The sequence below is a fragment of the Tachypleus tridentatus genome, chromosome 9, assembly GCF_004210375.1.
Source record: "Tachypleus tridentatus isolate NWPU-2018 chromosome 9, ASM421037v1, whole genome shotgun sequence".
NCBI classification, from domain to species: domain Eukaryota; kingdom Metazoa; phylum Arthropoda; class Merostomata; order Xiphosura; family Limulidae; genus Tachypleus; species Tachypleus tridentatus.
In genome coordinates, this window is record NC_134833.1 from 167,156,791 (window position 1) to 167,172,676 (window position 15,886).

General features: G+C 29.2%; 1 protein-coding gene across 1 annotated transcript in view; it reads right to left on the reverse strand.

The window, feature by feature from the left end:
* The window catches only part of LOC143227571 (muscle-specific protein 300 kDa-like), a 314,242-nt gene that overhangs the window by 186,014 nt on the left and 112,342 nt on the right, over nucleotides 1–15,886 (reverse strand). The window contains 6 exon segments of the mRNA XM_076459000.1: nucleotides 7,620–7,718; nucleotides 9,345–9,572; nucleotides 10,084–10,236; nucleotides 10,603–10,755; nucleotides 14,097–14,420; nucleotides 14,649–14,813. Of these exon segments, the coding sequence (XP_076315115.1) occupies nucleotides 7,620–7,718; nucleotides 9,345–9,572; nucleotides 10,084–10,236; nucleotides 10,603–10,755; nucleotides 14,097–14,420; nucleotides 14,649–14,813 (1,122 nt within the window).

The following is a 15,886-nucleotide window of genomic DNA, read 5'->3' on the forward strand; positions in this document are numbered from 1 at the left end:
TAATGGTAACATACTGGGTATTATATCATCTTTCTTACATAAATAAACTATAATGGTAACATACTGGGTATTATATCATCTTTCTTACATATATAAACTATAATGGTAACATAGTGGGTATTATATCATCTTTCTTACATATATAAACTATAATGGTAACATAGTGGGTATTATATCATCTTTCTTACATATATACTATGGTGGTAACATACTGGGTATTATATCATCTTTCTTACATATATAAACTATAATGGAAACATAGTGGGTATTATATCATCTTTCTTACATATATAAACTATAATGGTAACATAGTGGGTGTTATATCATCTTTCTTACATATATAAACTATAATGGAAACATAGTGGGTATTATATCATCTTTCTTACATATATAAACTATAATGGTAACATACTGGGTATTATATCATCTTTCCTACATATATAAACTATAATGGAAACATTGTGGGTGTTATATCATCTTTCTTACATATATACTATGGTGGTACCATACTGGGTATTATATCATCTTTCTTACATAAATAAACTATAATGGTAACATACTGGGTATTATATCATCTTTCTTACATATATAAACTATAATGGTAACATAGTGGGTATTATATCATCTTTCTTACATATATACTATGGTGGTAACATACTGGGTATTATATCATCTTTCTTACATATATAAACTATAATGGTAACATAGTGGGTATTATATCATCTTTCTTACATATATACTATGGTGGTACCATACTGGGTATTATATCATCTTTCTTACATATATAAACTATAATGGAAACATTGTGGGTGTTATATCATCTTTCTTACATATATACTATGGTGGTAACATACTGGGTATTATATCATCTTTCTTACATATATAAACTATAATGGAAACATTGTGGGTGTTATATCATCTTTCTTACATATATAAACTATAATGGTAACATAGTGGGTATTATATCATCTTTCTTACATATATACTATGGTGGTAACATACTGGGTATTATATCATCTTTCTTGCATATATAAACTGTAATGGAAACATTGTGGGTGTTATATCATCTTTCTTACATATATACTATGGTGGTACCATACTGGGTATTATATCATCTTTCTTACATATATAAACTATAATGGTAACATATTGGGTATTATATCATATTTCTTACATATATACTATGGTGGTAACATAGTGGGTATTATATCATCTTTCTTACATATATAAACTATAATGGTAACATAGTGGGTATTATATCATCTTTCTTACATATATACTATGGTGGTAACATACTGGGTATTATATCATCTTTCTTACATATATAAACTATAATGGTAACATACTGGGTATTATATCATCTTTCTTACATATATAAACTATAATGGTAACATAGTGGGTATTATATCATCTTTCTTACATATATAAACTATAATGGAAACATAGTGGGTATTATATCATCTTTCTTACATATATACTATGGTGGTAACATACTGGGTATTATATCATCTTTCTTACATATATAAACTATAATGGAAACATAGTGGGTATTATATCATCTTTCTTACATATATACTATGGTGGTAACATACTGGGTATTATATCATCTTTCTTACATATATGAACTATAATGGAAACATAGTGGGTATTATATCATCTTTCTTACATATATAAACTATAATGGAAACATAGTGGGTATTATATCATCTTTCTTACATATATAAACTATAATGGTAACATAGTGGGTATTATATCATCTTTCTTACATATATAAACTATAATGGAAACATTGTGGGTGTTATATCATCTTTCTTACATATATAAACTATAATGGTAACATAGTGGGTATTATATCATCTTTCTTACATATATAAACTATAATGGAAACATTGTGGGTATTATATCATCTTTCTTACATATATACTATGGTGGTACTATACTGGGTATTATATCATCTTTCTTACATAAATAAACTATAATGGAAACATTGTGGGTATTATATCATCTTTCTTACATATATACTATGGTGGTACCATACTGGGTATTATATCATCTTTCTTACATAAATAAACTATAATGGAAACATTGTGGGTATTATATCATCTTTCTTACATATATACTATGGTGGTACCATACTGGGTATTATATCATCTTTCTTACATAAATAAACTATAATGGAAACATAGTGGGTATTATATCATCTTTCTTACATATATAAACTATAATGGTAACATAGTGGGTATTATATCATCTTTCTTACATATATACTATGGTGGTAACATACTGGGTATTATATCATCTTTCTTACATATATAAACTATAATGGTAACATAGTGGGTATTATATCATCTTTCTTGCATATATAAACTATAATGGAAACATACTGGGTATTATATCATCTTTCTTACATATATAAACTATAATGGAAACATACTGGGTATTATATCATCTTTCTTACATATATAAACTATAATGGTAACATAGTGGGTATTATATCATCTTTCTTACATATATAAACTATAATGGTAACATAGTGGGTATTATATCATCTTTCTTACATATATACTATGGTGGTAACATACTGGGTATTATATCATCTTTCTTACATATATAAACTATAATGGAAACATAGTGGGTATTATATCATCTTTCTTACATATATAAACTATAATGGTAACATAGTGGGTGTTATATCATCTTTCTTACATATATAAACTATAATGGAAACATAGTGGGTATTATATCATCTTTCTTACATATATAAACTATAATGGTAACATACTGGGTATTATATCATCTTTCCTACATATATAAACTATAATGGAAACATTGTGGGTGTTATATCATCTTTCTTACATATATACTATGGTGGTACCATACTGGGTATTATATCATCTTTCTTACATAAATAAACTATAATGGTAACATACTGGGTATTATATCATCTTTCTTACATATATAAACTATAATGGTAACATAGTGGGTATTATATCATCTTTCTTACATATATACTATGGTGGTAACATACTGGGTATTATATCATCTTTCTTACATATATAAACTATAATGGTAACATAGTGGGTATTATATCATCTTTCTTACATATATACTATGGTGGTACCATACTGGGTATTATATCATCTTTCTTACATATATAAACTATAATGGAAACATTGTGGGTGTTATATAATCTTTCTTACATATATAAACTATAATGGTAACATAGTGGGTATTATATCATCTTTCTTACATATATACTATGGTGGTAACATACTGGGTATTATATCATCTTTCTTACATATATAAACTATAATGGAAACATTGTGGGTATTATATCATCTTTCTTACATATATAAACTATAATGGTAACATAGTGGGTATTATATCATCTTTCTTACATATATACTATGGTGGTAACATACTGGGTATTATATCATCTTTCTTGCATATATAAACTGTAATGGAAACATTGTGGGTGTTATATCATCTTTCTTACATATATACTATGGTGGTACCATACTGGGTATTATATCATCTTTCTTACATATATAAACTATAATGGTAACATACTGGGTATTATATCATCTTTCTTACATATATACTATGGTGGTAACATAGTGGGTATTATATCATCTTTCTTACATATATAAACTATAATGGTAACATAGTGGGTATTATATCATCTTTCTTACATATATACTATGGTGGTAACATACTGGGTATTATATCATCTTTCTTACATATATAAACTATAATGGTAACATAGTGGGTATTATATCATCTTTCTTACATATATACTATGGTGGTAACATACTGGGTATTATATCATCTTTCTTACATATATAAACTATAATGGTAACATACTGGGTATTATATCATCTTTCTTACATATATAAACTATAATGGTAACATAGTGGGTATTATATCATCTTTCTTACATATATAAACTATAATGGAAACATAGTGGGTATTATATCATCTTTCTTACATATATACTATGGTGGTAACATACTGGGTATTATATCATCTTTCTTACATATATAAACTATAATGGAAACATAGTGGGTATTATATCATCTTTCTTACATATATACTATGGTGGTAACATACTGGGTATTATATCATCTTTCTTACATATATGAACTATAATGGAAACATAGTGGGTATTATATCATCTTTCTTACATATATAAACTATAATGGAAACATAGTGGGTATTATATCATCTTTCTTACATATATAAACTATAATGGTAACATAGTGGGTATTATATCATCTTTCTTACATATATAAACTATAATGGAAACATTGTGGGTGTTATATCATCTTTCTTACATATATAAACTATAATGGTAACATACTGGGTATTATATCATCTTTCTTACATATATAAACTATAATGGAAACATTGTGGGTATTATATCATCTTTCTTACATATATACTATGGTGGTACCATACTGGGTATTATATCATCTTTCTTACATAAATAAACTATAATGGAAACATTGTGGGTATTATATCATCTTTCTTACATATATACTATGGTGGTACCATACTGGGTATTATATCATCTTTCTTACATAAATAAACTATAATGGAAACATAGTGGGTATTATATCATCTTTCTTACATATATAAACTATAATGGTAACATAGTGGGTATTATATCATCTTTCTTACATATATACTATGGTGGTAACATACTGGGTATTATATCATCTTTCTTACATATATAAACTATAATGGTAACATAGTGGGTATTATATCATCTTTCTTGCATATATAAACTATAATGGAAACATACTGGGTATTATATCATCTTTCTTACATATATAAACTATAATGGAAACATACTGGGTATTATATCATCTTTCTTACATATATTTTGTGTTGCTATAAATCACATTCTACTTCATTACACATCTTTCTTAACTTCAACACTGCATCTTTGGAATTTACTGCATCATTAGTTTCAAAAATACTGAAACTGTCAGGTTTTATAAGGTTTTAAAATAAGATATTCAAAACAAGCCCAATGTATTACAAAAATTTGTTACACCATTGTTTACTGCAGCTGTATACAATAGTAATTTAATTTTCAAAATTCTAATGTTGTTAGGTGTACATATAAACATGTTTTTATAAAATTTGTCATTAAATACTCAATTGTTCTTAATGGTTGTCATTATGAAAAACTTGATGGGATTTTATGGATTCATGTGTTGCACCATGTTTGGCTACTTTGTTTTTAATTATTATTAAGAAAAGTGGTTAAAAAGTTACCCAGAAGAGTGTAAACCATTATAAGATATGTTGAGAAGAGTGTTAACAATCATAAGATATGTTGAGAAGAGTGTAAACCATCATAAGATATGTTGAGAAGAGTGTAAACCATCATAAGATATGTTGAGAAGAGTGTTAACCATCATAAGATATGTTGAGAAGAGTGTAAACCATCATAAGATATGTTGAGGAGAGTGTAAACCATCATAAGATATGTTAAGAAGAGTGTAAACCATTATAAGATATGTTAAGAAGAGTGTAAACCATCATAAGATATGTTGAGAAGAGTGTAAACCATCATAAGATATGTTACAAAGAGTGTAAACCATCATATGTTGAGAAGAGTGTAAACCATCATAAGATATGTTGAGAAGAGTGTTAACCATCATAAGATATGTTGAGAAGAGTGTAAACAATGATAAGATATGTTGAGAAGAGTGTAAACCATCATAAGATATGTTGAGAAGAGTGTTAACAATCATAAGATATGTTGAGAAGAGTGTTAACCATATAAGATATGTTGAGAAGAGTGTAAACCATCATAAGATATGTTGAGAAGAGTGTTAACCATCATAAGATATGTTGAGAAGAGTGTTAACCATATAAGATATGTTGAGAAGAGTGTAAACCATCATAAGATATGTTGAGAAGAGTGTTAACCATCATAAGATATGTTGAGAAGAGTGTTAACCATATAAGATATGTTGAGAAGAGTGTAAACCATCATAAGATATGTTGAGAAAAGTGTTAACCATATAAGATATGTTGAGAAGAGTGTAAACCATCATAAGATATGTTGAGAAGAGTGTAAACCATCATACGATATGTTGAGAAGAGTGTAAACCATCATAAGATATGTTGATGGCACTTTTTGTAGTTTTTAAGATTAAACCTGATTTTCAAGAATGTTACAACTATGTGAACAAACAGTTAACAGCTTACCTTACATACCAAGATCCTTAAATTAGACAGAAGTTTTAATACTGTTATCTAAACAATCAACACAACAATATTAAAGTTACAGTTAAAGAACAGAGAGTTAACAGTTTATCTTTTTTAGATACTAAAACTGTTAATTTGGGTGAATGTTTTAACATTAGGAGCTATAGTTCTAACACCAAGAGCTATACTTTTAACACTAAGAACAATAGTTTTAACACTAAGAGCTATCATAGGCCTAACTTTACAGGATATTTTCATTTTAATAGTAAACTTAACTGTTGAATTTAAAAAGCACCTAATTCATAATTTAAGTTGTCAGGCATATAAATTTAACTTCTTTATGAACATCCAACGAAAAAATATAAAACAATAACTTTCATGTATAATTAATTGAATCAGAAAATATCTTTGAACACTTTAAATATTAGTAAACAGACTGGTAATAAAGGAACAGTTTATTTCATTCCACAATTTCTTGATAATAATTCTATAAAATTAAGGAAAGAAATGAAATCTGTTCTGAATATTAAAATTTACCCACATTTTAATAACTGTCTTTAAACCAATGTTTAGTTTAAGTAATTATTTTCAATTTGAAGACAAGATTCCTATAATGCATAATTCTTATGCCACATATAAATTTACATTTTCTAGGTGTAACTTTGGCTATGTGGGCTCTACAGTATGTTGTCTGAACTAACCTACTAAAGAGCTTGTCCAAAACACACCATATAATCAATTGTTCATCTTTCATTACTGTTTATGTGACTGTGACACAAATATCACTTCTGAAGACTTCAAAATCTTGGGGAGTGTGAACAGTAAATAAATATTCTGCACTAAAGAAAATTTGTAGACACACAAGATGTGTTGTGAATTAACACTAATCTGTGGAAACTAAACTTTAGACATATTACCACGAATCTATAGAAAATGTGAAACTAAACTTTAGACATATTATCATGAATCTATAGAAAATGTGTGTTACTAAACTTTAGACATATTACCATGAATCTATAGAAAATGTGAAACTAAACTTTAGACATATTATCATGAATCTATAGAAAATGTGTGTTACTAAACTTTAGACATATAACCATGAATCTATAGAAAACGTGTTACTAAACTTTAGACATATTACCATGAATCTATAGAAAATGTGTGTTACTAAACTTTAGACATATAACCATGAATCTATAGAAAACGTGTTACTAAACTTTAGACATATTACCATGAATCTATAGAAAATGTGTTACTAATATTAACACTACACATACTACCAATAATCTCTAGAAAATATCTACTGTTACTGTATGTTTATTAAATTAAGGAATAAGGGGAGATACACAGGAAGTAGTATAGTTGAAACTAATACCATGAGAAAACTTTCTCACCTTGTATTTCTGTAAACGAGTTGGTATGTCTTGTACTCCAGGATGGTTATTCTTGTCTAATTCAACAGACTTTTCTGTTGCATTCAACCAGTTCACAATCTGTAGAAATAATATGAATAAGTAAACAGAACTACTATAACCAGGTAGAGTTTTGAACAATATTTAACTTTGTACATTCTTTAACATGTCACATTTTTATTATTACAGCACATATAAACATACTCAAAATATAAACATGATGTAATTGATGCAGAAGAACAGTAATAGTTATATCTTCCATAAAAACCAGATTGATGCCAGTTTAATCTGATGAAGCAGCTTCTGCTTAAATGTACAAGCTCTCTTTTATACAGAGGTTTCTTCATCATAGGTCTCAGTTACTATGTTAATTAGAACAGATCACAGTCACCTATACTCTTATACACTTTATTTATTTAGCATCTTTCATGTTGAATGTTTTTCACTGGTATTTGCAGCTAACATGTGATGGATCTAAGTGTACCTTATTTGCAACAGAAACAAGTAAATTTATAATAAAACAGACTTGATGTTTCCTGTGTTGAAATTTGATCAAACACCTATAGAAGTAATGAAGATTACATCTTGATTTAAAAATACATTTCATTTGAAAGTTCATGTATAATTTGTGAAGTAAAGAATACAGTTTTTTATCATTTAATGTACGTTTCAATAAATAGGGTAAAGTTGTGAAAACCTTAGATTTTTAGACTTCACAGATTATAAAACAATCAAAGTTTCATTTCATCATAACTGACTGTGAACCTCATCCTTAAAGGTATCACCACAATTATGAAATAAGAATTATACTTTAAAATCTTGTTAGTTGTGTTCTATTTACTAGTATAAATTTACAAACATACTCGGGGTTCTTAAAAGTGATGCATGTTATATAATAATTTCAAAAACTGTGTACTTTCATCCAACTGCTGTTTCTCAAGAAAAACAGAAAGGATTGGCCAAAAATGGAACTCATCTAAAACCCACATCACCCTGATCCCTAACAAAACTTTGGATTCTGTGTTTGTAAAATTATCAAGGTTCAAAAACCAAAAGTACATATTTTTTTTATCAATATTATTAAAAATTAATTCCGTAATTGTGTTAATGTTAAAACTAGCACAAGAAACTTTATTATCAAACTTGTAATTCAGAAATTCATTAGAGAATGAAAACTATCCTTAAAGTGTAGTTCTTTAAAACATCAACCAACTAGCTGGTTGATATTTGATTATAAGCTATTATCTGAAAATAATGGGCTCTTGTATATGCACCTTATAAAACCTGAGGTATTTCTTCAGATAGAATACTGGAATTTCTCCATTGAAAATATTGCATCTGGTTTCAAAATTTAGTTGTTTTAAACATAATTACACTGAATCTTATATAAAATATTTCAAGACACAAGTGAACTGATGTGGAACTTTAAAAACACTAAATAAAACAAGTACAAAGAGATGAGTTGGTCAACCATTTAAAGATGTTAAATATTGCCCATGTTTTAAATGTCTCTGTTTAAAGGTGAGGTTAATAACCTTTAAGTGCAAAACTGAAGCTCAGGAATTTCCACACAGAAACTGATGATGTTATTACAATAACATCTGTGGAAATTCTAAACCCAATGAAACTAAAACTCTTTAACAGTTTCACTGTAAGAAAAAAACTATTTTATGGAGTTTGTCAAAACAAGAAATATCTGGTTCATACTTGTTTCAAATTATCCATGAAAACATGCCATTGCTGACTGCGATCTTGTAACAGTCTTTGTTGCTCCGTTAGTTCGACATCCAACTGATCCCAACAGTCACGCAGCTTACGTAATTCTTGTCTCACTGCATCTCTTCCATTTGCTGATGTGTCTTGATAAAGTCTTTCTCCTGCTTGCACAACTTGATTTAGAAGTTGTTGTCCTTTAGGTTTATCAGCCATTAGAACCTAGGAGACAAAAACATTTAATAAAACTTTAATGTTTTAGGTTTTATATCAGGTTTATAAGATCCCAAAACTTATAAAAGAAATATTTTGACTAAAACCATTAACTCCTAGATACACATATATAGGAGTTAGCATAACTTAGGTGTATGTATGAGATCTTAAAGCATGTAAAACAAAGATCGTGATTAATAACATTGAAACATTAGTCAGTAAAGAGATGCACATTACATTTATCAATATCTAGAATTAATATATCAAAAACTTAATATCAACTGTTGGACATTTTAAACTTCTGTATCTTAGGTTTAATATAAACCTGAGTTTACGATATTAACCCATATAATAAACATTCGAACAACTATTATGAAACTTGACAAACAAATTACTGCACCTTAGTGTTACCAAGGCCACTGAAATCAATACAATTTGTCTTTAAAGCTCACCTTGACCAGTATATAAACCTCAATACACATTCATAAATATTTGTAATACAGTATGAAAAATGTCCTACTTGTACTTTCTCTATCTTGTTTTCAATTTTACCATCTTCCTTCAACTCAGATACAACATTCTCTGCTCCTCTTAGCCACACTTCAAGCTCAGATGTCATTTTTTTGTAATTCTTATGGTCCTCAACCATATTTTCCCACCGAGTAATTAAAGCCTGAAAGAAGTGATATTAGAAATTTCTTATGAATTCTCTGTATCCATAAATATCTCTTCAAAGTGCCATTATAACATAGCCAAGACACAGCAACTAAAAATACAAGTGATATTCTACCATTATTGTCTAGTAACTATAAATAATATCACAAGTATAAATACCTTGAATGTCAGGTTCATTACCTCTGGATTACTAAATATTGTTTAGTTCTTGTTTTGACAGTTTTCTGTGAAATGTTTATAAAAAATTATAAAGAATAATCTAGCAATAAAATATTAACTGTTGCATGAAATTATATTTCAAGCTAAAATAATTGTTTTGTCACTTCAAACTCACCATTTATCAACATAATTCTTTAATTCTCACCTTCACAGTACTAAGTAGTGACTGGTATCGGAAACCACACTGAGATATCTGGCCACGAATGTTCTCTACACCAGAAACTTGAAGTAGAACATGACCCTCATCAGTAAGACTGTCCACAGTTTTCTGGTGATTCAGAACTTTGTCTCTCAGCTCCTGTTCATCATTTAAAGTTCATTATTAACTAATGAAATGAACTTATATGTTTTTAATCTTTATTTATAGTTTAAATTTATTTATTTATAATTATTTCTTTTTAATATATAGTTTTATTGCATTCAGTGCAATGATAAAAAATAGTCTTTCTAATTTGTCATTCAATTTAGAGATTGTTTGGTTTTGAGAATCTTTTTAAACAATTATACATAAGTGTATGTAATTACTCCTTGTATGCAAAATAATGTATATGTATTAATAGTTTTAATAAATACAAATGAGACTCAAGTCTTAAAACTGGAACAGTTTAATCCACTTGTCTCAGTATTCTCTCCTACAGAGTTTAGTCTTATATAACACAGTATTTCTGATGTACAGTTTAGTATTAGTTAACACAGTATTGTCTGACGTACAGTTTAGTATTAATTAACACAATACTGTCTGATGTACATTTTAGTCTTATATAACACAGTATTGTCTGGTGTACATTTTAGTCTTATATAACACAGTATTTTCTGATGTACAGTTTAGTATTAATTAACACAATACTGTCTGATGTACATTTTAGTCTTATATAACACAGTATTGTCTGGTGTACAGTTTAGTATTAATTAACACAATACTGTCTGGTGTACAGTTTAGTATTAATTAACGCAATACTGTCTGGTGTACATTTTAGTCTAATATAACACAGTATTGTCTGGTGTACAGTGTAGTATTAGTTAACACAGTATTGTCTGATGTACAGTTTAGTATTAATTAACGCAATACTGTCTGATGTACATTTTAGTCTAATATAACACAGTATTGTCTGGTGTACAGTGTAGTATTAATTAACACAATACTGTCTTATGTACATTTTAGTCTTATATAACACAGTTTTGTCTGGTGTACAGTTTAGTATTAATTAACACAATTTTGTCTGGTGTACAGTTTAGTCTTATATAACACAGTTTTGTCTGGTGTACATTTTAGTCTTATATAACACAGTATTCTCTGATGTACAGTTTAGTATTAATTAACACAGTATTGTCTGACGTACAGTTTAGTATTAATTAACACAATACTGTCTGATGTACATTTTAGTCTTATATAACACAGTATTGTCTGGTGTACAGTTTAGTCTTATATAACACAGTATTGTCTGGTGTACAGTTTAGTATTAGTTAACATAGTATTGGCTGATGTACACTCCAGTCTTACTTCACATAGTACTATCTGATGTACAGTCTAGTCTTACTTCACATAGTACTATCTGATGTACAGTCTAGTCTTACTTCACATAGTACTATCTGATGTACAGTCTAGTCTTACTTCACATAGTACTATCTGATGTACACTCCACTCTTACTTCACATAGTACTATCTGATGTACAGTCTAGTCTTACTTCACATAGTACTATCTGACGTACAGTCTAGTCTTACTTCACATAGCCCTATCTGATGTACAGTCTAGTCTTACTTCGCATAGTACTATCTGATGTACAGTCTAGTCTTACTTCACATAGTACTATCTGATGTACAGTCTAGTCTTACTTCACATAGTACTATCTGATGTACAGTCTAGTCTTACTTCACATAGTACTATCTGATGTACAGTCTAGTCTTACTTCACATAGTACTATCTGACGTACAGTCTAGTCTTACTTCACATAGCCCTATCTGATGTACAGTCTAGTCTTACTTCGCATAGTACTATCTGATGTACAGTCTAGTCTTACTTCACATAGTACTATCTGATGTACAGTCTAGTCTTACTTCACATAGTACTATCTGATGTACAGTCTAGTCTTACTTCACATAGTACTATCTGATGTACAGTCTAGTCTTACTTCACATAGTACTATCTGATGTACAGTCTAGTCTTACTTCACATAGTACTATCTGATGTACAGTCTAGTCTTACTTCACATAATACTATCTGATGTACAGTCTAGTCTTACTTCACATAGTACTATCTGATGAACAGTCTAGTCTTACTTCACATAGCCCTATCTGATGTACAGTCTAGTCTTACTTCACATAGCACTATCTGATGTACAGTCTAGTCTTACTTCACATAGCACTATCTGATGTACAGTCTAGTCTTACTTCACATAGTACTATCTGATGTACAGTCTAGTCTTACTTCACATAGCACTATCTGATGTACAGTCTAGTCTTACTTCACATAGTACTATCTGATGTACAGTCTAGTCTTACTTCACATAGTACTATCTGACGTACAGTCTAGTCTTACTTCACATAGTACTATCTGACGTACACTCCAGTCTTACTTCACACATCACTATCTGATGTACACTCCAGTCTTACTTCACATAGCACTATCTGATGTATAGTCTAGTCTTACTTCACATAGTACTATCTGATGTACAGTCTAGTCTTACTTCACATAGTACTATCTGATGTACAGTCTAGTCTTACTTCACATAGGACTATCTGATGTACAGTCTAGTCTTACTTCACATAGTACTATCTGATGTACAGTCTAGTCTTACTTCACATAGGACTATCTGATGTACAGTCTAGTCTTACTTCACATAGTACTATCTGATGTACAGTCTAGTCTTACTTCACATAGTACTATCTGATGTATAGTCCAGTCTCAGTTCACACGGTATTCTATCCTATACATTAACACAGTCTCAGTTCACACAGTATTCTATCCTATACATTAACACAGTCTAAGTTCACACAGTATTCTATTCTATACATCAACACAGTCTCAGTTCACACAGTATTCTATACATTAACACAGTCTCAGTTCACACAGTATTCTATACATTAACACAGTCTCAGTTCACACAGTATTCTATACATTAACACAGTCTCAGTTCACACAGTATTCTATACATTAACACAGTCTCAGTTCACACAGTATTCTATACATTAACACAGTCTCAGTTCACACAGTATTCTATCCTATACATTAACACAGTCTAAGTTCACACAGTATTCTATCCTATACATTAACACAGTCTCAGTTCACACAGTATTCTATCCTATACATTAACACAGTCTCAGTTCACACAGTATTCTATACATTAACACAGTCTCAGTTCACACAGTATTCTATACATTAACACAGTCTCAGTTCACACAGTATTCTATCCTATACATTAACACAGTCTCAGTTCACACAGTATTCTATCCTATACATTAACACAGTCTCAGTTCACACAGTATTCTATCCTATACATTAACACAGTCTCAGTTCACACAGTATTCTATCCTATACATTAACACAGTCTAAGTTCACACAGTATTCTATCCTATACATTAACACAGTCTCAGTTCACACAGTATTCTATACATTAAGTTGTAGTTTCTCAGTGTTATACCTGAACAGTTTTTAGCTGCTCTTCTTTTTCTTCAACTGACGACTGAAGTTGTGGATGTTTGACAGCTGATTCTACTTCCTTCAACCATGTTAACATGAACTGAAGATTTTCCTCATACCCCATCCACTGCTGTAACACATTTTCCAAATTATGCTCAGCTTCCAAAGTTGATGTTGTGTGTTGGCTCCAGGAATCTCGCATTTCTTGCACTTCTCTTCGCAAAATATCTGCACCATACTCAGAAGTATGTATACATACCTCCTGGCATTGGTCACAAAGAGACTGTATTGTGCTGTTTCCTTCTTTTTCCTGAGTTCTCAGTTCCTACAAGACAACACAATTTATACATAAAATACACCAGAATAGGGAACATTAAAATCTGTTTAAATTATATTTTGATAATCTTGTAAGGAGATACATCTAACAGCAATATCATGAACTTTCTAGTAAACTCTAACTACACATATCTTAGGGTTTCTTTAATCTGTTAAGTAGCTGCTGTTGTTTGGTAGTTCATGTACCATTACTGTTATTTAAAAGAAAATAACAAACCCTGAGAGTCATGAGTCGACTCTGAACAGTTCGTTTCTCTCCTGCCGTATCACGGCATTCTTGGAATTTCTGTTGATGATTCAAGAGAAAATCTTGGAATGTTTTACACAAATCAAGGTAGTGCTGATGTTCAGAAACACACTTCTCAAGCCATGTCAGGAGATTCTAGAGTCACAGTATAAGTAGATGTCATTACAACCATAACACTTCTATATGTAAGTAAAGAGCTCTTAAATTCATAATACAAGAAAGATAATTACAATCAAATTCCACAAATATATCAGGAAGTGTTAATCAATGTAAGAATACAGATAATTCTGATTACAATCACACAGTTCTATAGATATATCAGGAAGTGTTAGTCATGTAATGATATAGATAATTCTGATTACAATGACACAGTACTATAGATATATCAGGAAGTGTTAGTCATGTAAGGATACAGTTAATTTTGAATATAATCACACAGTTCTATTGATCTGTCAGGAAGTGTTAGTCTTGTAAGAATAGAGATATTTCTAATTACAATGATAGAGTTCTGTAATTACATCAGAAGGCCTTAAAGTTATATAACAACACATGTAATTTTGATAACACTCACAGAATTAGTGGAAAACCTTATTACTAACATTGTAGAAACTAGACACAAATATGTTGTTTTATCCTAAACATAGTTAGAAGATATAAATACAAATATTACAATAATAGTAGCTTGGACAGATATAAACTGTTTACATAGTTAGAAGATATAAATACAAATATTACAATAATAGTAGCTTGGACAGATATAAACTACAAATATAAATACAATAATAGTAATAGTAGCTTGGACAGATATAAACTGTTTACATAGTTAGAAGATATAAATACAAATATTACAATAATAGTAGCTTGGACAGATATAAACTGTTTACATAGTTAGAAGATATAAATACAAATATTACAATAATAGTAGCTTGGACAGATATAAACTGTTTACATAGTTAGAAGATATAAATACAAATATTACAATAATAGTAGCTTGGACAGATATAAACTGTTTACATAGTTAGAAGATATAAATACAAATATTACAATAATAGTAGCTTGGACAGATATAAACTGTTTACTTGGACAGATATAAACTATTTACATAGTTAGAAGATATAAATACAAATATTACAATAATAGTAGCTTGGACAGATATAAACTGTTTACATAGTTAGAAGATATAAATACAAATATTACAATAATAGTAG